The following is a 25857-nucleotide window of genomic DNA, read 5'->3' as shown; positions in this document are numbered from 1 at the left end:
TATCACTGTGCTCAATTGTCCTGCCAACTCTCCTGACCTGAACCCCATAGAGAATCTGTGGGATATTGTGAAGAGAACGTTGAGAGACTTAAGACCCAACACTCTGGATGAGCTAAAGGCCGCTATCGAAGCATCCTGGGCCTCCATAAGACCTCAGCAGTGCCACAGGCTGATTGCCTCCATGCCACGCCGCATTGAAGCAGTCATTTCTGCAAAAGGATTCCCGACCAAGTATTGAGTGCATAACTGTACATGATTATTTGAAGGTTGACGTTTTTTGTATTAAAAACACTTTTCTTTTATTGGTCGGATGAAATATGCTAATTTTGTGAGATAGGAATTTTGGGTTTTCATGAGCTGTATGCCAAAATCATCCGTATTAAGACAATAGAAGACCTGAAATATTTCAGTTAGTGTGCAATGAATCTAAAATATATGAGTGTTAAATTTTCATCATGACATTATGGAAAATAATGAACTTTATCACAATATGCTAATATTTTGAGAAGGACCTGTACATCTGTTACCTGTGACATTGAAGTTGGATCTTATGTCTGTAGCAATGAGCCTCAAATTCCCCCAGTCCCCCACTATAGCTGTGACTTCCCTTTAATATAGTCCTTTTTTCACCACAGTCTCAGTCATGTTATGTGCAGCTCTTTTTCCATCTCTGAACTTCTATATTTAGCTGGGCCTCTGACCTGGCTGCTGGAAACCAAACCCTGTTCCACACTTTGTCAAAACAAGGGGCTAATCCTGTCCAACAGGTGCTGGCTCTGTACAGACGGACAGTCTGCAAGTGTTCCCCATACGACACAGCGTCTTTAAAACTGGCGAAACAACACTGTTGCCAAGCAAAGACAGGGGTCCTGTTTTTTTCAGCCCATCACTCAGGAACACTGGGGATTATGGCTCTGAGCTGTGCAAATAATGAATGGTGAGAGAAAGCATGGTGAGGTCAGCCGATGTCTTCATACAATGTCTCTTAGAACTCAGACACCACTGTATGATTTCAGAAGATGCCCTCATCAAATGAGATCATGAAGATGTATCAAAATATAACAGGCATATTTCTCATATGACCTGTACATAGGTCTGTTTAATCATGTTAGCCTTAGCCTTGGTCTCTAAGTGAGACCAGGTGAGACTGAGTCGTTTGTTGAAACTTCCTTATGAAAATGAATGCGTGGATCAACAGGTGGCGCCTCAGCAGCTGCAGGGGAAACAACAGTCTCCATTCGGCTTGCACGGTAAATGCTGACCTGAAAGCAGAGAGGGTTAACATTATGAGTGGAACAGATAACCCAATCATTGACATGTCCTAGCTTAGAGAAGTGTTATTTACCAAGGACTGGTGACAGATGGCAGAATTCATCTTCAGCTCAATTATATTCAGAATTACTTCTATTCTACCCAAACACCTCCCAAACAACCATGTTCCCTAAAACATTGGGTTTCTGTGTAAAAAATAAACAAAACCAAAATGCAATGATTCCAAAAATAATTTAAACCCCATTTTTATTCAGAAACAGCACACATGTGAAATGTTCATGCATATTTTCTGATTTGATGCCAGGGATACAATGGGACAGATACAACACCTGAGATAATTTTTAGATACTGAAAAAGGCTCAGCATCAACTAATTAGTTGATACTGTAATATGGAATTATGGAGTTCAGGTTAAATCGGTTTAAGTATTTTAGACTTCTGAGTTATGCTCACCTGCCACTTTATTAAGCACATCAGTTCAACTGCTTGTTAAAAAAAAAAAAAAATCAGCTAATCACATGGCAGCAAATCAATGCCTTCAGGCATCTAGATTTAGGAAGACAACTGGCTGAATTTCAAATGGAAGATCAGAATGGGGAAAAAAATGGGATTTAGGTGACCTTAAACGTGGCATGGTCATTGGTGCTAGACAGGCTGGGCTGAGCTTTCCAAAAACTGCTGATTTACTGGGATTTTTTTTTATGCACAACCATCTCTCGGGTTCACAGAGAATGATTTGAAAGAAAGAAAATGTCCAGTCAGCCCCAGTTTTGTGGACGACAATGTATTGGTAATGTCAGATGTCAGAAAAGATTGGGCAGACTGGTTTGAGATAATAGAAAGGGAACAGTAGCTCAAACAACCACATGTAGCAGTAATGCGGAATACTATCTCTGAATGCACAACATTTAGAACTTTGAAGCAGATGGGCTACAGCAGCAGAAGAGCACAGTGCAGAACAGTTAAATACAAAGCCACCAAAAATTGGACAATATCAGAGGTTGCCTGGTCTAAAGAGTCTCAATTTGATCTGTGACATTTGGATGTAAACATCTAAATATGGCTGACAAATCGAAACCATGAATCCATCCTGCTAACAAATTTGCAGCAGCTGCTTGAATCAATCAAATCAGTGTAGATCAAGATCTCAGGAATGTTTTAGATACCTGGTTGACACTATTCTATTAAAAATGAGTCCTGAAGTTGTACCTATAAAGTGACTGGTTAGTGTAGAGATCATCAAATAAAATCCAGATTCATTAGGTAAACTGGGTAAAAGCTCTCTAGTTTAACATTGACTGGAAGCTACAAAGCAGATGGTAAAACTAACTGTCAGGATCTGCCGTTTTGGGTTTTGTGTTTGTTTAGTTTCTCAGTTAGTGTGCTTGTTTACTGCACGCCTCAGCCCCTGCCTCTGCTGTGGGTCGGCATGATGCCTCAGTGTCTGCTGATCAGTCATCAGTGTCATCATCATCATCATCTACTCTTCCAAGAGGGGTTCATGGATGAACCGCCTCCCATCCAAGTTCCAGAGTTCCAAGAGGGGTTCAAGGAAGAACCGCCTCTAGCCAAGCCTCCAGAGCCCCAGCATGCTGCTAGACCTCCAAAGCCCCAGCATGCAGCTAAGCTTCCAGAGCCTCCAGATCTGCCGTCCCCAGGGGCCTCTATTCGGCGCGGCCGGCCTCCAGACCGTCAGCTCCTTCGACGCCGGCCTCCAGACCGGCAGCTCCTTCGTCGTCAGCCTTCTGGACTTTGTTTTCTTGGACTTTGATCTGCCCCAGTGGCTTGTTTTCTGTTTCTTGGACACTAGATGGGTTGTTTTTGTTTTGGACTCTTATTTTGGTAACATATTCCCTCAGTTCCCTGCAGCCTGGTCCACACCTGTTTCATGTTTCCCCTGATTACCTGCCTCCCAGTCTCATCGGTCCATACTCCACTTCCCTCAGCATATAAGCTCTCTAGTTTTCATTGTTACCCGCTGGTTCCTTATGTTATCAACCCTTGCTATCTTCCCAAGTTTCTCCTTATGGTTTGTTTTCTGTTTTGCCTCCGGAACTTGTGCTTTTGGATAACCTGCCTGTACTCTGCCTGCCTGCCTTCTGTAAGTCCACCTTCAGTTTCATTATTAAACTTCATCTACTCACCATGCGGCCTCCTCGCCATGTTCTGCATCCCAGTCCTGCCTCCAAACCCAGAACACTGACACTAACATTGTTAGCAGCCAAAGGTTAGTCAGTCATGGTATTCTGATGGTGCGTTCACACCAAACGTGGATTCTGCGAATATTTCACGTCATTTATGTGCTTTTGCTTGCTTGACATTCCGCGTGAACTCCACGTTGCCAAATGGCAACAAGCGGCAACGCTTTGCCGCGTCACCAAATAGGAGGAGCTTCCATCTTCTGCTTGCTGGTTTCAACTGAACATGGTGGACATGGATTTCACGGACCTAATTACGGTGTTTTACCAGTGGAGAGCCAAAAAACGCCGCCGACGTCAATGTCTCTGGGTTCACGAGATTCTTCAGGGACGGGAACAGTTCGGAGAGTACCACCACTTACTCAAGGAGCTGCGTCTGGATGATGGTCGATTTCAGCGGTACTTCCGTCTATCCAGGACCAGTTCGAAGATCTGCTGTCCCGCGTTGGGAGACGAATCGGTCTCCGGGACACCAACTACCGGCGTTGTATCCCCACTGCTGAACGCCTGTCCATCTGTCTTCGGTGAGTAAATAAATCTCAGCTCAATAAAAAAACAGCCGATTTTTAATGTCCACATTTCCTAAATATAAGATATATATAGCAAGTGATGTGCCGATATAAATTAGCCAAAAGACAGTAGTACAATGGCGCTATTTTAAAGTTTTACCTGCTACTCCAGTCTCCTCACTGACTCTTTACCAGGCCCGGTCCTTTCTGTACTTGTCTCTGTAAAAATAATTAGTTGAGTCATACAACTCTGGCTTGCCGCACACTGCCACTATGATCTGGTCCTCCATCTTCACTGACAACTTCTCCACTGCGGTCCTTCACCCTACTTCACAACCACATCCAATCCCTGATTGGTTGACGCAATGCGAATTTAGAAAAAAGTTCAGATTTTTCAACTCGTCCACCGCTCTCGCTTCGCTCGGCGCGCCTTTTGCACCGCATCCTTTGTCTCCTTTGCACCGCCTCGCACCGCTCCGCTTCTGAACGCGCCTCTACATAGGGATAACATGTAAATCGGCCGCTGCTACCCCAGAATCCGTGTTCGGTATGAACGCACCATCACAGTGATTACAAATATGAAAATGCTGCAAGATAAACAAATTAAAACAGTTTTACAGCAAAGTTATAGCTAATGTCTATTATTCAAGTGGAAATTTTGCAATCTTACGCCTGTCAGTTTCAGTCAGACAAAATTGCCCCTTGTAAGGAATTATGATTATTGATTATAAATTTTTATCAAAATAATATTTTAAAATCATAATTTAGAAATAATACATTTTATCTTATTATTTTACTTAGCTATACATAGCCCATTCTAAAATGGCCAAACTCTAACACTCAGTAGTTTATTCTAACCTCCCCAACAACCCCGTACCATTCTAAACCCTTTGTGAAGTGCCTTGAGACAACATGTGTTGTGAATTATATAAACAAAACTGAATTGAAAATTAACCAAAAATAATATTTTACAAATAGAGATCAGAGATACACTCTGGTGGTGTGAGTATTTGGCTCACAGCACTTAAAGTAAAGCTTGGGCCATCACGCATACGTGGCAAACTCGAGAACGGTCAACTTCTCCAAAAGGGGAAAATATGATGGACCATTGAGAGTCGATTGGAACAAAAGAAAGAGGAAAAATCATCTCCTTGGAAAACCTTCCAGCAAGATTTATAGCTTTGTCAAGCTTCTCATGAGGTTGGCCAGCGATGGAGAATGGAGCAAAAACCTGCCTGCAAGCTTCTGATTTTCAAAAGATGTGCTTCCGTTGCGTGGTAAGCGGTCTCGGCTCCAGCTGGAAAAAGCAAAGGTGGAGCGTTTCGCAAACGTTTATAAAGCTTGTGCAGATATGGTATAAAGCTCCTGTGACGCCAGAGCTGCGACGCGTGTTGAGCTGCATAGCAGTTCGTTTGGCTCTCAGAATGGACGATGATGCAACACCCTTATAAAAAGGTACACTTTATTACCTTTTGGTTTGATTGAAAATTCTTTCTTAGTGAATATTTATAAAATAGCTCCTCACTCTTGTGTCTGCACCTACAGGCTTTTAATGAGATTTCTTAAAGTGGAACTAAACCCCGCCCCAAGTACAATTTTGAAAAATGCCACCAAAGTGGGTGATGCCACACTGAGGGGCATGTCCACGTATGGGGATGAACGGGGGGGGGTTAAGCGGGGGTATGATCAGGAGGACAGTGACATCTAGCTTAATTTGACAGATTGAAACGTGGAGCGTGACCAGAGCAATGCTGGTAATTACATGACAAATAGATATTTTGAGGTGCAGGATTTTTCTTTCCCCTCGTCACCGGCGGTTGAGGGAGACTTTGTCGACTGTGGAGAGTGGAATGTAAAGTGATGTTAGCAGGATAACTGTTAACATTGCTCAGTACCTAAATTAAAACTCTATGCTAACTGATAAGTAAAATGCTAACTTAAAAAATGCTATTGACCAATGCTCACTATTCCTACTCCTGACAGGGGCATGTGTATAAGTTTGTAGGTTTTATGCCTGAAAGCTGGGCAGTGACTTAGATGTGTATCAAGCTGTACCGTTTCAACCAATAGGAAAATTCATCTGCAGTAACCACCGTTTAACCCAAAGAGGTCAGCACTAAGACGGTTTTAGGACAAATATTGCAGAATTTAACAAGTTTACACGAATATGTCAACATTTTCACAGTAACATAAAGGTAGCACCCTTAAAGCCCAATTTATACAGTTTATCTGCAACAAAAAAAGTCGATTTGAAGTGTAGCTACTCTTTAAGTCTGACTCATATCATCTGGTCCGCTTTACTGTCAACTCAACTCCAAAGCAATACTCCACCTAGACGCTCTGCAGATGTCAGTGCACAGTCAAGATTTTTGTGAGCACACCAGCAGAGACAGTAAAACTCAGTCGGGTGACCAAAGCGACAGACACAGAGCAGGAAACAAAAAGGCAGGTGGGATCCAGCCAGAAGATAAAAACAACAGCAAATTTTCTTTTAAAGAAAAACTCTGAGGGGAGATCTGTTGTTTAACATGTGGATCTTTTTTTTTTTATTCCAGAGACAACAAAGATACAAAACCTGCACTATTCTGGTTAGAAATCACATTATTCTTGCTTTTCAGTTTTTTTCTTCTTCTTTACCTCTGAGTAGAGTGTGTATAAACCAGCGATTATCGCCCCCCTATGAGGTTTTTATGAAAACTCTATCTCTCTATAGCTGTATAGAGGTTAAGCTAGGCTACAAATAGTCTCAGTAGGAGTAAATGTCTGTCCACAAGGACTAGGGCTAAAACGATTCCTCAAATGATTTGAGTAACTCAATTACTTAAATTCCTCGAGGCCAGTTATGTGCTTTGAAGCTTCGTTAAATTCTGTTTAACTGTTCAGCGCACTGTGTTCTGGTCGGGTGTTTATTTGTGTTGCACAATGCACTCTCTACTGTTAATGATAGCCTACGATGCTGACACGTGGATGTCAAGCAGAGAGGGAGACAGCAAGGGGCAAAAAGAAGAGCTGTGAAAATAACAGAAAAATTCAAAAGTGTGGGATCACTTTAAACATAACAGAAAAGAAAACACAGCACCTTGTGTGTACTGCAAAACTGAATTGCACCCCATAATAACACATCATTTATGCTGCAACACCTGAGCAGGAAACATTCCTTTACAGCTAGCACTGTGTTGTTGTTACGTCAACCAGAAATGGCTGAACGTTTGACATGTGCATCCTTTGCTACAAATGTACATGTGTACACTAGAGATTATGTGCAATGAAATTTTAAATTTTGTTTTAAACACGGAATTGAATTATTTGTGTAAGGGCATTTTCTCTTTCGTGTATTTCTATTACTCGTACACTAAGCTTAATGGTTCAATGAAAAATCTGCAGAATACTGTAACTTTTTAAAAGATTACTCAACTCGTCGTCAGAATAATCGATAGCATACTTGATTAATAACATAGTCATTAGCTGCAACCCCAACAAGGACCACGCAGCTCTAATACGTGGACAAAGAGAGGTGTGTCAAGTCCTTACAGTTTGTACAGCAGTGTGTGATTCATTCTATGTATAATCGTAAGCATAGCTGGTAAAGCAGCAGATGGACCAAGTTAAGGAAGACATGTTTGTTGTTCTGATTTGTGTTTCTTACACAGACCTGGGTTTGCAGGTAACGAGGGGATTTGAGCTCCAACAGCTCCTCTTTGGTGACAGTAGGAGGACAGCAACAAAACACCTGCTGGAAGCCTGCTCTGAACCTGCCGAGTGGGGGCATAGACATTACACAGTGGAAAGGATTAATAAGTAGAAAGGATTGTGCTCAGAAACCCAGATTATAGCCAACTCGTATGACATAAAAACACTTAAATATCCATGCTGACAGACAACTCGCCCTTTTTAATGGTAAGCAGTTCACCCTAAAGACCCACCTGCTGTTTAAGCAATAGTAGATGACTGGGTTGTACATGGTGGAGCTCATGGCCAGCCACATGATGGCCAGGTAGACCTGCTGGATGTAGCGCTCTTCAAACAGTTCAGGAAAGAACTGGTGCAGCAGGAAGTAGACATGGTAGGGCAACCAGCACACAGCAAAGGTGCACACCACCATGATCATCATCTTAACCACCTACCAGAGGAAGCATGGAGGTGATGTGTATATACACTGCTCAAAAAAATAAAGGGAACACTTAAACAACACAATATAACTCCAAGTAAATCAAACATCTGTGAAATCAAACTGTCCACTTAGGAAGCAACACTGATTGACAATCAATTCCACTGCTGTTGTGCAAATGGAATAGACAACAGGGGAAATCTTTGGCGATTAGCAAGACACTCAATAAAGGAGTGATTCTGCAGGTGGAGACCACAGACCACTTATCAGTACCTATGTTTTCTGGCTGATGTTTTGGTCACTTTTGAATGTTGGTGGTGCTTTCACACTAGCATGAGACAGACTCTACAACCCACACAAGTGGCTCAGGTAATGCAGCTCATCCAGGATGGCACATCAATGCGAGCTGTGGCAAGAAGGTTTGCTGTGTCTGTCAGCGTAGTGTCCAGAGCCTGGAGGCGCTACCAGGAGACAGGCCAGTACACCAGGAGACGTGGAGTAGGCCGTAGGAGGACAACAACCCCGCAGCAGGACCGCTACCTCCACCTTTGTGAAAGGAGGAACAGGAGGAGCACTGCCAGAGTCCTGCAAAATGACCTTCAGCGGGCCACAAATGTGCATGTGTCTGCACAAACAGTTAGAAACCGACTCCATGAGGATGGTATGAGGGCCTGACATCCAGAAATGGGGGTTGTGCTCACAGCCCAACACTGTGCAGGACGCTTGGCATTTGCCAGAGAACACCACGATTGGCAAATTTGCCACTGGCACCCTGTGCTCTGCACAGATGAAAGTAGCTTCACACTGAGCAAATGTGACAGACGTGACAGAGTCTGGAGAGACCGTGGAGAGCGATCTGCTGCCTGCAACATCCTTCAGCATGACCGGTTTAGCAGTGGGTCAGTAATGGTGTGGGGTGGCATTTCTTTGGAGGGCCACATGGCCCTCCATGTGGTCGCCAGAGGTAGCCTGACTGCCATTAGGTACCGAGATGAGATCCTCAGACCCCTTGTGAGACCATATGCTGGTGCAGTTGGCCTTGGCTTCCTCCTAATGCAGGACAATGCAAGACCTCATGTGGCTGGAGTGTGTCAGCAGTTCCTGCAAGATGAAGACATTGAAGCTATGGACTGACCCGCCTGTTCCCCAGACCTGAATCCAACTGAGCACATCTGGGACATCATGTCTCGCTCCATCCACTAACGTCACGTTGCACCACAGACTGTCCAGGAGTTAGAGGATACTTTAGTCCAGGTCTGGGAGGAGATCCCTCAGGAGACCATCCGCCGTCTCATCAGGAGCATGCCCAGGTGTTGTAGGGAGGTCATACAGGAACGTGGAGGCCACACACAATACTGAGCCTCATTTTGACTTGTTTTAAGGACATTACATCAAAGTTGGATCAGCCTGTAGTGTGTTTTTCCACTTTAATTTTGTGTTTGACTCCAAATCCAGGCTTCCATTGGTTAATAAATTTGATTTCCATTGATGATTTTTGTCTGATTTTGTTGTCAGCACATTCAACTTTATACAGAACAAAGTATTCAATGAGAATATTTCATTCATTCAGATCTAGGATGTGTTATTTGAGTGTTCCCTTTATTTTTTTGAGCAGTGTAGTCTGCTTAATCTTTGCAACTGTTAAGAGTTTACATGTTACATGGTGTTCAGGGATCACGGCTGTGTTACTGTTTGGGTCACCTTGCGTTTGGCGATGAGTTGCTCTGTGTAGTGTTCAGATGAATCTCCTGGAATCTCGCTTGCCCAGAGGGTGATGCCCACCGCCATATACGCCCATCCCATGATGCACAAGGGCAGGAAATAGATTAGCACGGCCACACACACATAATAGCTGCAGTAACAAAAACACATAAGAATAGCAATATATAATCCCATATTGAACAGCTAATGTAGTTTTTTCTTCCCTTTTGTTTCAACTGAAAAACAAGTTGGCATCATAATACCAAGAACATTTCTCCAAACTAATTTCTCAAATCTGTAGTAGTAGAAAGGCTGAACAAGGAAGCTGTCGGAAATATAACAATTTGTTACATTTTTACCAGAAATATGTCAATGCATCTTTATTTGTAACAGCTAGTGGGTCATATATAATAATAATACATTTTATTTGAAGCACCATTCAAAACACTCAAGGACACCAACAAGAAATAAGATAAAACACGAAAATAAAAACACACAATATTAAAATATACACAAAACAGGGCAATAATTTGAGATAAGCACTTTGAACAGATGGGTTTTGAGTTTAGACATAAACAGCGGAAGAGTGTCAGTATTGGAAATGTCTGGAGGCAGTGAAATTCAGAGTTTGGGAGCACAGCAGGAGTGCTGCGACGGGCAGAAGGCTCAATAAAGTGGATGGAGGAGGAAGATCTAAGGATGCAAGAGGGAGTAGCAATGTGAAGAAGTTCTGAAAGGGGTCAAGATTGTGGACGACTTGGAATGTATACAGAAAGATTTTGAATTGTATTCTGAATTTAACAGGGAGCCAGTGGAGCTGCTGTAAGACTGGGGTGATGTGTTGAAATGAGGGGGTTTTGGTAATAATACAAGCAGCTGAATTCTGAACAATTTGAAGCTCATAGAGAGATTTTTGAGGAAGACCAAAGAGAGGAGAGTTGCAGTAATCACGCGAGAGGTGACAAGACTATGGATAAGAATAGATGCAGAGCACAATCTGTGAACGCACAACACATCGAACCTGGAAACTGATTTGCTACAGCAGCAGAACACTAATCCAGGTGCCACTACTGTCAGCTAAGGACTGGAAAATTAAGGCAACAATGAACTCAGATTCACCAAAACTGGACAGTAACAGTTTAGAAAACATTGCTTGGTCCAATGACTATCAATTTCAGCTGCAACATTCAAATGGTAGAGTCAGAATTTGGCAAGACCTGAATTTGGCATGAACCTATGGGTCCATCCTGCTTTGCCTCACCAGGTTGGTAGGGGTGGTGGCAAACCGCAGGCCCCTTATCAATGGTACTAAGGACTGTTTACTGACCATTTCCATCCCTTTGTGACCACAGTGTAGCCATGGCAGCTTCCAGCAAGATAATTCACACTTTCACAAAGCTCAAATAATCAAAAACGTATTTCATGAACATGACAATGACTTCACTGTACTTCAGTGACCTCCAGAGTCCCCAGATTTCAATTTGATTAATCACCATTGGGATGTGGAACAGGATATCATGGATGAAAAGCTAACAAACCTGCAGCAACTGACTGATGCCACCAATTCAATAAATTTTTAAGTTTATTTATATAGCGCCAACACATATCATCACAAGGTGCTTGACAAAGAAAATAAAAATAAAACTGTGTATATGGAACACAAATTCTGAGGAATGTGTTTGATATTTTGACAATTGTATGCTATGAAGAATTACAGAGGTTCTGTAAGCAAAAGGGGACCAACCTAGGTCCAGCAAAGGTGGCTGATGAGTGTAGGTTGAAATCAGGGCTATATATCCAGTTAACTCTGACACATGTTTATAAGCTCTTATTGTAGCTTTGAAATCTTCCACTTTGTTCTATTCTGTATTGATACAAATTTAGATGCCAAGAAAATTATCTGCAGCAGGGAAGGTACAACTTGTTCTAAAAAACCTAATTCTCTAAATATACAGGACAGAGTTATATTTTTATATATGGTTATGGTCAGATCACAAAATAAAAACAATAAAAAAAAAAAAATAGTTTAGGAATATGTTGCCATTTCAAAACAGTGAATCAAGGAAGTACTACATTTTAGTCATGTGGACAGGCAGAAACATTTCATACCTAAAGTAATTGTCCAGTCTGGCCAGTTTACGACATGCCCACACAAACCATCATTTGAAAAACAAACAAGAAGGTAATTGCTCTTCTGTTTTTCTACATGTCCTGGAACCCAAATCCCCCAACTGCTGATGTTGTGATGTGCCAAATGTCGCTTTAAACAGGAAATCACGTAAGATGTGTATCAGCCTGCTGCCACTTTACACTTTAGAGATTTTAAAAAGAAATTAATTACCACTAGTACTACTCAGAGTCAGACTCATCATCTCAGCACCGGTCGCTTAATTTTTATAACATGAACTCCTAACCAGCGCCACTGTTATCTATAGAATAAACATTAAAAAACTGACATTATATGGTGTGATTAGTTCTGACATACTAATTCGAAATGTCTGAAACTTCCAAATTAACTCCTTGGGAAAAAAAAGAGGGTGGAGGATTAAACTTTTTATTTTTCTTCTTGTACAAAGTAGCATCAGGTGAGATTTGAAGTAGATCACATTGGCAAGCAGTCCAATCAGGCTTGTTATTTCTACTCCGTTCAGTTTTTATTTTAGGAGCTAAGCGAACCACATAACACAGCTGAAAAAATGCAATAATCAAAGTGACTATGTTTGGCTGATTTATCAGAAATAGAGACTAGACAGTGTAACATTTCATTTAACACATTGTGTTTACTTTTAACCTTGTCCAGTGCGGATCCCAATGCCTGACCTGTTTTGAATGCTATTTTACATCAGTTTAACAGTATTTCTACTGTGCTGACTGCCTGGAGGTGTGCCCCATAGAAAACATAGAAACATAGAAAGGTCACTTAGAAATGATGAAAAATTCCTTACAATGTATATTTTTTGTGAGTAATGGCTATGGCTGTAGGCACCAACCTGATGGTTTAAGATAAACCAGAGGTTGGTCTTTAATAATGAAGTCCAGGCTATTAGAGAGATATCCAGATATTTCAGCACAGGAGAACCAGCTCCTATCTTTATTTACATTTAAGTGTGATAAAAAACAAAAACAGAAGAAGTCTGTGAGAGAGCAAATGTGTTTTTCACAGCAGAATAAAATCAAAAGTGTGAGGTCTCTAACATTTCAGTATTAAAAAGACAGACTGTCACCAAGACTTGCACTATGACTTATACTAATAAGTTTTTAAATATGCTGAAGGCTGCAAATTAATTTTAGGGGCTGAACAACTAAAAAAAACTTTATTTGTAGTGTCACAGTGTAAACTGTGACTGCAGAAGTTACCTACACATTTGATATAGCACCAGGGTGGGTATGAGCAAACATTAAGGATTTCAGTTTTTTCAAAAAAAGGACACAAACACAGAATAAACATTAACTATTGCAAGTCTAGTTGAAACCCTAATTTGTAACTTATTATCAACTTTTAATATTAGATCTCATTTGGCCCAAAGGAGCCATTTAAATTAATTTTATTCAATCTGCACAGAGCTGAAATTTCATGTCATAGCTGTTCAGAAATTCCAGAATAAAATAATAAAAGATGCTCCAATTTTAAATTCGTCACTTGAACAGCTGTTTTACTCCTTTCTTTTCAGACCTAATACACTGTTTATCTGCAGTTAAATTATAGTGCAGTAAAAAAGCATTTGCCCCTTTGAAGATGTTTTCTATTATTTACAGTTTTGGGGAAAAAAAAACTTCTTTCACTAAGGGCCAGATTGGTTTGGATGAATAAATGAAACCAACATTTGAAAAATGATTTTTGTGTCACAAAAAAAAAAATCAAAAATCAGAAGATTTGGCCCCTGTGAGGGGCCAAATGCTTTTTCACAGCACTGTATGAGTTATGTATGCATTCAGGAGAAAGTTCACCCATATTTAAGTATATTTACACTCAGTGGCATTCTCAAAGACCAGCAGCGTTGTGCCATGCAGATTGCATGACAAAACAGTTGGTGATAATTTTGGAAGAGGGAGTGAAAAGGGAAAAAAAATGAACTGGAGCAACTCTGAAAACAATTAAAAGTGGGGAGGAATGTCAGAGAAAGTAGAATTAATCCTCTCTTCCACTGATGTACAAGTTATGGTTTTGCAAATAGCAAACAAACATATAAGGTCATATTCAATAAATTAGAATATTATTGAAAAGTCAATTTATTTTATTTACTTAATTCACTGAATGAAACACATTATACAAATTAATTACACAGACCGAAGTTTTCAAACCAATATTTCTATTAATTATGATGATTTTCCACTTATAGACACAACAGTTAGGATTAGAATATTACATCAGAACAATAAAAAAATAAAAAACATTTTTAAAACAGAAATGTGAGCTTAGTAAAAATTATGTTTAATTCATGCTTAAAGGTTATTTTCTGAGAAACGAGCCTCATCGGAATACATTTTCTAATTTACTGAATATGACTACAATCTACAAATGTGCATGAAGAACAAAAACAGGGGCGTGGTGCTGGTGGTGTAGGGGTGAAGTACGTGACCATGTGCAGAGGCTATAAGTCCTCGATGCGGCTGTTCCTGGTTCGAGTCCTAATGTCTACGTACTGTGAAAAAATGAAAATAAAGGCCTCTAGTGCTGCAAAAAAATAACAAATAAATAACACAGGTGCAAGTTGTTGGCATCTCCTGGATTTGACGGTCATCTATTCTGTATTTTGCTTCATTTTGCAAAGAAATGAAATAAATCGCATATACAAAACCTTTGCCAATAGTTGCACAGGCAAAAATGGAGCAATCTGAACAACTGTGAAATCCTTCCTTGCTCTTTATGTTCATTTTAGAGCAAAAAGAGGGAGAACAGTGGTTACCATAAAAACTTATTTGTATGACACCAGCAGATGAAAACGAAGCAGAGTTTCAACCAAGGGTTCTCCGACCTGCCAGGATTTCAGGCTAGACACTGGTAGCTAGATAAATGTCAAGCAAGAATTATTGTTTTCAACCCTAGCTACCACAAACAGTTCTTCATTGACTTGTCCTGTGGCAGCACCAATATTCCTCTACAGGACATTCCCCCCAGATATAGGCCAAATTCATATCATAGACACTAACAAGCTCAGTTATATCATATGTAGGTTAGTTGTTGACAAACAACTGGTTACAGTGTGTCTCACAGTAGCTTGTCAAATCTGTAAAGTTGAATTTTCAGCCGATCATGGCCAATGAACCATATTAAGATGTCTGCTAGTGGTTTAAAACTGAATTTAATATTCATTTTGAAACCAAATAAAGCCCTAAGTTTCACCAGACTGTGAAAAATTCAAAATTACTACTTTCAACAAAGACAAAATGCTTAATTGGCATAAAGGTAATTTATTGACCTTTTAGCAACCAGTTTTTCTCTAAGGGCAAGTGATAGGTATTATTTAATCAACTCAGAGGTAAGGAAAGACACCGAGTCAGTTTTACTTGCAAGGGTAGCTGTACACTACAGACTAAGAAGTATTAGCCCCCTCTCTCTTTATTTATACATGCTTGGTCACACACAGCTCAAACATCATTCAGAGTGGGTGTGTGTGTGTGTGGGGTCAGAAAGGTTAGGGTTCATGTGTCTTGATTTAAAGAGAAAGGAGTGAGGATTGGTGCCAGTCCCTAGATGTTGCTGATAATAGCATAACTCACCCTTCTCTCTTATCTCTTTGTCTATGACATGTGGGGGAAGAAAGCACTTAGAGCAGACACAAGTGATAAACAATATAAAAAGTTATAAAAACCCTAACAGCAAGTCAAGAATGATCTCATTTAAAAGCTGCATTTTATAAAAATTACATAGGGAATTAATTAGATTTTTACATGTTTACAACTTGTTCTTCACCGTGGCAAGACCAGAGGAAACAGGAGGCAACACCAGCACATATACTCACATCTTTTTGAAGTCCACAGTAGTGTTTTCAGGCCAGTCTATGTAGCAGACTGTGCGTCCGGGCAGCACTGTAGTCGATGAATAGAGATACTGAGGAAAGGCTAAGAGGAAAGCCAGCACCCAGATCACACCAATCACCACCCGAGTCAGGGTAGAAGACAACCTCTGCTTCAGAGGGTGAATGATAGCCATGTATCTGCCAAACACACAGACACAAAACAGATTTGTGGAAGTTCTTCAAGTAACTTCACTTAAAGTGACTAGTCCATGATCATCAACTATAAATTGCAATTGCTTCTTATTATTGCCGACAGTCGCTAGTAGCATGATTTTCTTCCCAGGTGGCCTCTGATTTCTATTAATCTCACAGAAAGAAAATTAACCAACTCAGACATGATTTGAGACTCATTTCAAGTTAAATAGACAATTACTTTTTTATGAATTTAATAGCACTTCACATTCTCAAAGTGTTTTATAACCAGGTTGCATGGTCCTGTCTACAGTTAAAGGACACTCCAAAACTTCAGAGATTCATCATTTACCAAAATTTTTACTTTTGAGGTCAAATGACATCAACCTATCAAACATGTTTACACCATCCACCAACAATAACGAAGTTTGGGGCCTTCACTTGCAACCAAGCGTAATAGTTGCAAACACTTGGGGCTGAAAAGACACTGAAACCTTAAATAGCTTTTTACCATAAACCAAGCAAATCTGTTTAGAAGGAAAACAAATCAAATTAATTTGAATTAAATGTTGTAAAGTACAATAACACTGGTTGCATAGGTGTGGACAAACTTAAACACTTTGTTGAAGCACTTTTCAATTCAATTTCAGCATTCACTCTTCTTTGGTAGAAGTCCCCCAGTGTCCCACATGTTGCCCACTCTGCTTTGTAAGAAGGCTCCAAATCCTATCAGATTGTGAGGACATCTCCTGTCCACAGCCCTCCACAGGTGATCCCAGAGAGTTTTTGACAATAGTTCTGGATGCTGGCTTAGTTATTGTAAAAATTTTATTTTTACTTTGATGAAGTCATTATTATGTAGATTTGAATGTAGGCTTGGACTCAATGTGATCATGAAAAATAAAATCCTCAGCTTTCTAACGAGGGTTTTGGGTCAAACCTGATCGGTGTGTGGACCTGTTCCTACTTTTCGGGTTTTTCGATGCTGCCAGCACAATGTTTCCCTATAGGTTTGGTGTTCTTGTTAGGTATTAATTAGTCAACTCAGAGGCAAGAACGATACAGAGGCAGATTTACTTGCGGCAAGAGTAGGTCACACTCTGCAGTGCAAACTACAAAAGTGTTCGCACCCCTCTCTCTTTATTTATACATGCTGGTTCACACACAGTTCAACAAACATTCAGGGTGTGTGTGTGTGTGTGTGTGTGTGTGTGAGGTCAGAAAGGTTAGGGTTCATGTGTCTTGATTTTAAACAGAGAGAGAGGGAGTGAGGACTCGGTACCAGTCCCTAGATGTTGCTGATAAAAGCATAACTCATTCCTCTCCCCATCTCCCTTTCTGTGACATGTAAGGAGGGAAAGACACTTAGAGCAGACATGAGTGATAAACAATACAAAAGTTTTCAAACCCTAACAGTTCTTTTGGTTTTTCTAACTATTGTTTGGTGCCAAGCTTACCTTTAAGAATTATGGCCTCAGGTTCTACTTTGGTTTCATCAGACCATACTACAAGATCTCAGCCAGACCTGGATGGTTTCTTTTAAAAGAAAAGATTTCTGTTTTACCAACTTTATTTAGAGAAAATTGGTCTTTTAGTGGCCTCCCTGACCAGTATCATCGCTATGTCTTTATCTATTAAGGAGGAACCCTTGTTTTGTGTATAACACTGCTGTCCCATATTTTATTGATGACTTTATTTCCTGTGCCATGGTATTTATTTAATGTTGTGGATTGTTTTGTACCTTTCTCCTGATTGATGTTTGTAAAATAAGATCATGCAGCTTTTGTAACCTCTCTGAAAACAATGGCTTTAGCTAAAGGATGTACATGTGAACTTGGCCTAATTTTGTCTATGTTACAAAACCCTAGCATTTGAATAAGGGTGTGTTGATATTTCAGAGCGATTGTAGGTGGAATAATGGTTCCAGATGTTTGCTAGAGCACAGCTACACCCTTTGACACCCATCATAATTACAAATGTAAGATCTACAAAGGAAACTTGAAGAAGATTCAAACAAAAGGTTTGAATGAAAACATACATGTTAAAACTTATGCAAATATAAAACATATATGCAAAACGTCTTGTGGTTTAACACATTTTTTAAATAACATTTAATGTTGGCGATATTTTCTATGTATTTGCTTTAACAAAAGATCGACCAACGATGTTACAGGATGAGCAGAGATCCTCTTTTCATGTTTTTTTTTTTATCTCCAGTTTTTCGCACACCGTCATCCAAATTTGCTAAATGTGGCATTAGATGTAACTCCTGCTATTTAAAGAGACAGATTGTGTTTCACTCACAAACACCTTGCAGAGCACATACCTGTCCAGAGCTATGGCCGTCATGGAGTAAATGCTGGCAAATATGGCTGCAATGGGGAAGAAGTTGTGGAAACGACAGTAAACCAAACCAAAGTACCACTCATTGTGAACAGCATAGGCAAAGTTGATCACTGTGTTGAATGCTGACATGGCGGCCTCAGCAAAGGCTAGGTTCACCTGCAGAGAAATGACAACATTCATTTGATTATAATTCAACCTTGTTGTGACCATGATAAATGGACTGCACAATGATCGAGTAGACACCTCTGTCACTTCTTGCAACTCCTCTTAACTGTTCTTTGTGGATATAGAAATATCCTGTCCAGAAGTGACGTTGAAAAGCTAGTCCATGCATTTGTTACTTCAAGGCTGGACTACTGTAATTCTTTACTATCAGGATGTCCACAAAATGCATTTAAAAGCCTTCAGCTGCAGCAAGAGTTCTGATGAAAATTAAAAAAAGAGATAATATTTCACCTACTTTAGCTTCCCTTCATTGGCTCCCTGTTAAATCCAGAATAGAATTAAAAATTCTCCTCCTCACATATAGGGCCCTTAATGATCCAGCTCCATCATACATCATCTGATCTGATTGTTCCATATGTTCCTAACAGAGCACTTCGTTCTCAGACTGCAGGTTTACTGGTGGTTCCTAGAGTCTCTAGAAGTAGAATGGGAGGCAGATCCTTTAGTTATCAGGCTCCTCTCCTGTGGAACCAGCTCCCAGTTTTAGTCCGTGAGGCAGACACCTGTCTACTTTTAAGGCTAGGCTTAAAACTTTCCTTTTTGATAAAGCTTATAGTTAGAGTGGCTTAGGTTATCCTGAGCTATCTTCCTTATTTTTTACCTCCGTCTTCTTCCCTCCCTGTTGGATGGAGTAAGGGGGAGTCAGGTTTAGTCTAAACCGGCTCAGTTATGGTTGAGGTGCAAACACACCCTCCATTTCTGCTACCTGTATGACCCCCTATCTGACAGAGAGAGGTATCTCAATCCTTGTGGTTTTTAGTATAACAATGGCCATCAGTGGGCTATAGATGGACAAACTGTCTACTTTTAAGGCTAGGCTTAAAACTTTCCTTTTTGATAAAGCTTATAGTTAAAGTGGCTTAGGTTATCCTGAGCTATCTGTGTAGTTATGCTGCTATAGGCTTAGGCTGCTGGAGGACATAATGACCACTTTCACCCTCTTCCCTACATTCTCACACTACTCTCCAATTTTGCATTATTTGCTGTTATTTCAGCTTTTAACTTTGTTCTCTCTCTTTTCTCTTCCTAGAAGCTACACCTGGCCTGACTCTGTGTCTACCTGTGACACCTTTCTGGAGAGGGGCATCGTCCAAGCTTCTGCTGGCAACAACTTAATGCTCACCCTCTACCAATGATCTGCATGGTCCTGTCTTTCAGTGTTTAACCCTTTCTCTCTCCTAGACATGGCAATAGACTGAACTTTTACTGTGACTAACTCTATGTGCTCTCTTTCAGACTCTAACCTTGAAAACTGGCTCAGAGTTTATCTGTTCTTTCTTTCTAGATGAAACGACTAAAGGAGCTACATCCATTAATATTTACTTTTCCTTCCCATAGAAAGTACTTCTGGATCAGTGCTTCTTTGTTGTCTTTGTGTCTCAGATTTGTTCTTTCAAACCCCCAGTCGGTCATGGCAGATGGCCGCTCACACTGAGCCTGGTTCTGCTGGAGGTTTCTTCCTGTTAAAAGGGAGTTTTTCCTCTCCGCTGTCGCTACATGCATGCTCAGTATGAGGGATTGCTGCAAAGTCAACGCCAGTGACTGTCCACTGTCTCTACATGCTCATCCGGGAGGAGTGAATGCTGCAAGTCACTGACTGGATGCAATCTGCTGGGTTTCCTTAGATAGAAAAACTTTTTATCCAATTTGAATAAATAACTGAATCTGACTGCACTGTTCAATGGTTAGGATTAATTGGAATGTATGTACCTGACTGTTGTGAAGTGCCTTGAGGCGACGTGTTGTGAATTGGCGCTATATAAATAAACTGAATTGAATTGAATTGGTCCTAGGGGTGGTCTGCCTGTCTCCACCCACGGAGGGAAAGGGACCACCTCCTCTGTCCTGTTGCCCTTATGGGGTATCGGCACCTGGACCAGGGAGTATGGAGTATAGAGTATGTATGGGGAGTGTGAGTGAGTGCATGACATCAATTGTTGTTTGTCTCTACATTGGGAGCGTGGGTGTGAGTGTTTTTATGTGTACCCATGAGGGTGGGAATATGTGATCGTGACTGTGTGTGTCTGTTTTCTGTGTCATGTTGGGTCTTGGACTCCTCCCTCTCCTGGATCAGTTAAGGCCCCCCATCAAATGTAGGGCCTATTCCTCCCCGCCACACTACCTGCCGGTGGTCGGTGTCTCTGCCCGTCAGTTTACTTGTGGTTCTCGGTGTCCGGGGCTGGGTGCTTTGGTGTGTGCTGGCTCATTCCCGGTGGCTGCTTGCCGGGGCCTGGACCCCTGGGCTCTGTCGGGCCTCTGCTTGGGGAGTGATATGTCCCGGGGTCTCGGTTCTCTGGGTCTGCTGGATCTGCTCTGGCGTAGACGGCGGGGCCAGTGGGCTCATCACTGCAGCTCCCAGGAGCATTGCAGCTCCCAGGAGCATTGTGGCTACTGGGGGCCAGTGGGCTCATCACTGCAGCTCCCAGGAGCATTGTGGCTACTGGGTGGTTCCCCTGGGACTCTCCCCTGCTCTTCTCTGGTGGGGCTGCGGTAGTCCCGGCGATGGTTCTCCTGGGGTTCCTGTGCTCTGGGGGGCTTTTGGATGTCTATGGCTCAGATATCCTCCGTATCTGTCCCAGGTCCAGGGGGGCAGGTCTCACACTCGCTATTGCATATTTTTTATGGAAAAACCTTGTACCTCACACTCAGACCCAGATGCGTTTAGATTCAGGTGTTAACAGATACACAAATGTGTTATAGGGAGCCACACTTACCACTAATTACATCTTGCATTCATAGGTACCGTGCACTTTTTGGCAAAAAAGCTGTTATTATGTATGTTTCTCCAGGTGTAGAAGCAAGCAGGACGTTATCTTGTAATCTCTTCAACCTTCTTCAACCTTAAAGATGTAATGCTCCACTTGTGAAAGTAAATCTGTTAGGTTTCTTCTTGGCACTCAGACAAAAATTCTGAGTGCTACTCTGCCGGACAGGACATGGTTAAAAAAAAAAAAAGAAACTGAAAAACACATTTTAGCTTCAAAAACAAGCCAATTTCTTCTTTATAAAAAGGTGTCTCTCTGGAGCTATGTTTATTGAACTACAGTGCTTTGCAAAAGCATCCATACCATGGGAACCATTTCACATTTTGTCTCATTACTATGACAAACTTCAGTTGACTTTATTGGAAATGTATGTGATAGATCAGCACAATGTATCGGAGAACCGGTAAGTTAAGAAAAAACAAGATTTTCCGTTTTTTACAAACGGAAAGTCTGAAATGTGTGGACTGTATCGGTATTCAGCCCCCTACACTCTGATACTCCTAAATAAAATCCAGTGCAACCAACTGCCTTCAGAAGTTACCCAATTAATAAATAGAGTCCACCTGAGTGTCATTTAATCCGAGTTTAAATCCAACTGTTCTGTGAAGGCCTCAGAGGTTTTTTGGAAAGCACTGGAGATAAAAACAGCAACAAGAAGGGAAACAGGCAGAAAGATAAATGATGAAGTGGTGGAGAAGTTCAAGCAGGGTGACGTTATAGAACAACATCTCAAGCTTTGAACATCACACAAAGAATTGTTCAATACATCATATGAAAATAATGGCACAACTAAAAACCCACCAAGATATGACCGTCCACCCAAACTGACAGGCCCATCAAGGAGAGTAATTATCAAAGAAGCAGTCAAGAGGCCTCTGGTAGCTATGGAGGAGCTGCAGAGATCCACAGCTCAGGTGGAAGAATCTGTGTACAGGACAACTAATTGTCATGCACTACACCAATCTGGACTTCGTTTAGTTTTTAGGGGTTACTAACTCCGTTCTTCAATAGCTGGTGCAAGGCATGGTGGCAGCACCCCAACTCTGGAACCAACTTCCCTCCACCACTGACCCAGGCATCTTTAAATCTAAGCATTAGACCTATTTTTCAGGTTGGTCTGCCATGGGTTTAATGTGGGTCAAGGCATATTTGTATATTAGAATGGCCCAGTCAATGTCCAGAGTCAAAAAAGCACAAAGAAAAACAGCATTTACTGGTGTGCAACTGCTGAAAATAGGCAGATCTGGAAAACTGAATTTAGGGCAAAAACTCTAATCTGAAACTGAAAACATGGCAGGAATGGGCTAATGTTAAACATGCAGAGTGTCTTTGATGCCTCAGATAAATGCCAGTTATTGTCTCGTCTTCATAGACCATAGATGATTATCAGATTATCATTCAAGCAGGTTGCAAGTTTGTAACTTGATGATTTGTATTGTTAATGTATTATTATTATTATTATTTTTTTACTAGTAGTCTGATGCGGTCAAGCATTTTCAAAGATTTAATTTAAGGGTTAAGACTGAAGGATAGAAAGAATGATGCTCAGTTGGAGTTTGTTCATAGAAATCCTACTGATTTAGTTGCACAGCTTTTAGGGTTTTTCCTCAGCACTTTTCTGTGATTTCAGCCAATGTGGAGCGCATACATTTTTAAGTCGTTGTACGATTAGGGAAATTTGTCTCATATGAGCCTATATGCTCCTAATCTTATAAGGTTTCCTCCAACATGCGTCTTCCACACTCCGTGTCAAAATAAATTTTCACGCAGAACTCACCAGAAAGTAATTGGTGACGGTCCTCATTCGTTTATGCGCCAGAATAATCCAGATGACCACCACGTTGCCGACCACAGACACCACCACGATGCCGAAATAAGCGACGGCCCAGAGCGTGATCTGCCACACGGGCTGGATGAACTTGTTGAAGCCGTCGCTACAGTTCGCGGAGATGTTCGTCCCGTTTGCGCTGCTACATTCGGTGACATTATAGAGTGCGTCCATCTTCTGGGCATAATCCCCTATCCAGATTTAGATGTTTAAAAATAGGCCGGTATCTAATTACTGGAATTCTGGGGAGCAAAAGTAGTTCCGCGCGTCTTCGCTGTTTTTACGCACCGCGCAAGCAGCTCTCCACTGATAAATTTTTTTCCAAAGCGCATAACGCAGCAGCACGCCGTGTGATCTGCCTCCTCTCCACAAACACGACTGCTATAACCTCCCACATAACATGATTAGTGTTGGCTCTTTATGTGCAGAATCACCTCCAGGCGAATTATTGCGATATGATCGTGTGAGCCAATTTAATTTATATGGACTAATCTCTGAGTCAGTTTGATTAAATAGTTTTATATAATTAAATAAATATATAAAAATAATATAGCATAACTAATAAATGTGTAAATACATAATAGAAGATACATTGAAAAACACTGGATGCAGAAACCGGCAGTCGAAGGCATCTATGATTGAGACACAGAATATATAAAGCATGTGTAACCACACAGTAATAAACAATGCCTATTAAGACTATTGATGTGGCCTTTTAAAAGTATTCACACACTGGAACTTTTTTTTTTTTTTTTGCAGTTTACCACATTACAAACGACTTTAACTTATTTTATTGGGATTTGATAGACTAACAAAGCAGTAGGTTGAAGAAAAAGATACTTTTCCAAAAATCTGAAAAATGTGGTGTTCATGTGCATTCAGCACCCCTTACTTAAATTTAGCTGTTCTGAGAAGGCATCAGCGTTTTTTTAGAGAACAATCAGCATCATGAAGACCAAGGAACACCGGATACAGGTCACGGAGATAGTTGTAGAAACGTTTAAATCAATCTTGGGTTGTACTCGTGTACTCAACCCAAGGTAAGTGTGGACTTCAGTTTGATGGATTGGATGAGCACACACATCGATGCTCTTAGCTCCTGGTTCCTTTGTTCCTTCTCCCCACTGTTAAGGGGGTGGGACTCCGAACTAAGGTTTATCTTAGCGCCAACAGCTGTGCACAAGTCCTTCTAGAAAGAACTGGGGCCCATGGTGGGAAAGGATTTCAAGAGGGAGTCCATGAAGTAGAAAGACATGTTTTAGCAGGAGTTGAGTAGAAGGTAGGAAGCTTACGGAGGGCAATGGTTGCTTTAGAGAAGCGGTTAATAGATCGGGTTTTTGAGCTTGTAAACTGAGAACGTTAATCTCCCAAAAAAGGTCAATAGTTGGATGGGAAATCCACTTTCTGGAGGTCCTTAGTGATCAGTATAGTTTGCCACCCCTTTGGTTGGATCCTATCAGCTGCTTCAAACATGCAACCAGTTTCTCTAACCAGTAGGTGCAGATCAATTTAGGGCTCGGTGTATTCCAGCGCTTCATTCTTATGACTGTCTTGAATTTCTGCTACACTGATGCTCTGGGTCTTGCTGTGGGAGAGAGGTTTGGGGTTATGTGACGATTCCTCCCATATCTTTCTCCAAATCATGTGACTTGGAATCAAATCAGACTCAATTCACAAATTATATGACTTCCGACTCGACTTGATGAAATCACAAAAGTCTTTGTACTTGACTTGGACTTTCACACCAATCACTCGTGATCTCATCTCAACCCCTTTCACTTGAAAATACTTGATTTCTTACACCTAACAGAAAGTGTTACAAAAAAAAATTACAATTACAAAGAAAAAAAAAAAAAAAAACAGGGTTCGCAATCCAGCCTGCTGAGTGTCTGCAGCCATTTGCCAATATTCCTCCTCCAGTTTCTACAACAAGCACTATACATCTACCTTGCTGTTTGCCTGCTTTTCTTCTGCATCCTATGATGACAGTAATGACTCTGGTGGTAGAGACGTCCCGAGGTCTGCAAAGTTGGTAAAAAAAAATGAGCACAACAGCACCCAAATAATGTACCGTAGCTATACATAATGTTAAGGCACTTTCAGTTAGAGTTAAAATCCAGACAGAAGCAAGTGTGAAAGTCTGGAGACAGTGACATAAGTGCTGCCAGCAGCTGTAGCTTTAAATTCATAATAAATTCATAATAAAGTTTTTATTCCTAAAAACAAAAAACAAACAAACAAACAAAAAATAATAAAGCAAAAGAAAAACAAATCTATATTTTAATCCCCCACCTCTCTCGTTTGCAATAGCTTTCCATCACTTTTCCATTCCAGAATAGCAACATCACCGAGGTAAAGAGTCACAAAGGTAAAATGTTATTTCCATTTCAAAAACCAGCGTAATAATTTTATGAATGTCTCTCCAGTATGTACTCAGTTGAGGACACGTCCAGACTATGGGTGTCATGATATTCAGACTGACTCTTGAGCTGGCAGCAATTAATGAAAAAGCAGGCAGATTTAAAAAAGTTTATTTTGCCAAACAGAAGAGCAGGATTCAAGGCTGGTCTCCAGGTCTCCACTAGGATGAGGGATGGTTTAGTAGGATGGTTTGACTGGAGAGAGAAAAACATGTTCAGAAGGAGATGAGCTTACTGTTCTAGAGGTGCTGGATGATCCAGGGGAAGGTGAGTCACTCCACTGAATTGGGATCAACAGGAGTTCGGGTTTTGTGATGATGATTGTACTCTTCTT

General features: G+C 41.0%; 1 protein-coding gene across 1 annotated transcript; it reads right to left on the bottom strand.

The window, feature by feature from the left end:
* Window positions 1–565: 565 nt before the first annotated feature.
* LOC124872910 (substance-P receptor-like) lies at window positions 566–23377 on the bottom strand. The gene is made up of 7 exons (XM_047373342.1): window positions 23053–23377; window positions 18266–18441; window positions 15751–15945; window positions 9788–9938; window positions 7902–8098; window positions 7631–7730; window positions 566–1262 (listed from the first exon to the last, which is right to left on the bottom strand). The coding sequence occupies exons 1-7, from the start codon at window positions 23275–23277 to the stop codon at window positions 1128–1130; spliced, it is 1179 nt and encodes a 392-aa protein (XP_047229298.1). The 5' UTR covers window positions 23278–23377; the 3' UTR covers window positions 566–1127.
* Between the last annotated feature and the right edge of the window lie 2480 nt (window positions 23378–25857).

This window comes from Girardinichthys multiradiatus, chromosome 8 (genome assembly GCF_021462225.1).
Source record: "Girardinichthys multiradiatus isolate DD_20200921_A chromosome 8, DD_fGirMul_XY1, whole genome shotgun sequence".
Lineage (NCBI taxonomy): Eukaryota > Metazoa > Chordata > Actinopteri > Cyprinodontiformes > Goodeidae > Girardinichthys > Girardinichthys multiradiatus.
This window is presented reverse-complemented; position numbering and strand designations above follow the sequence as displayed.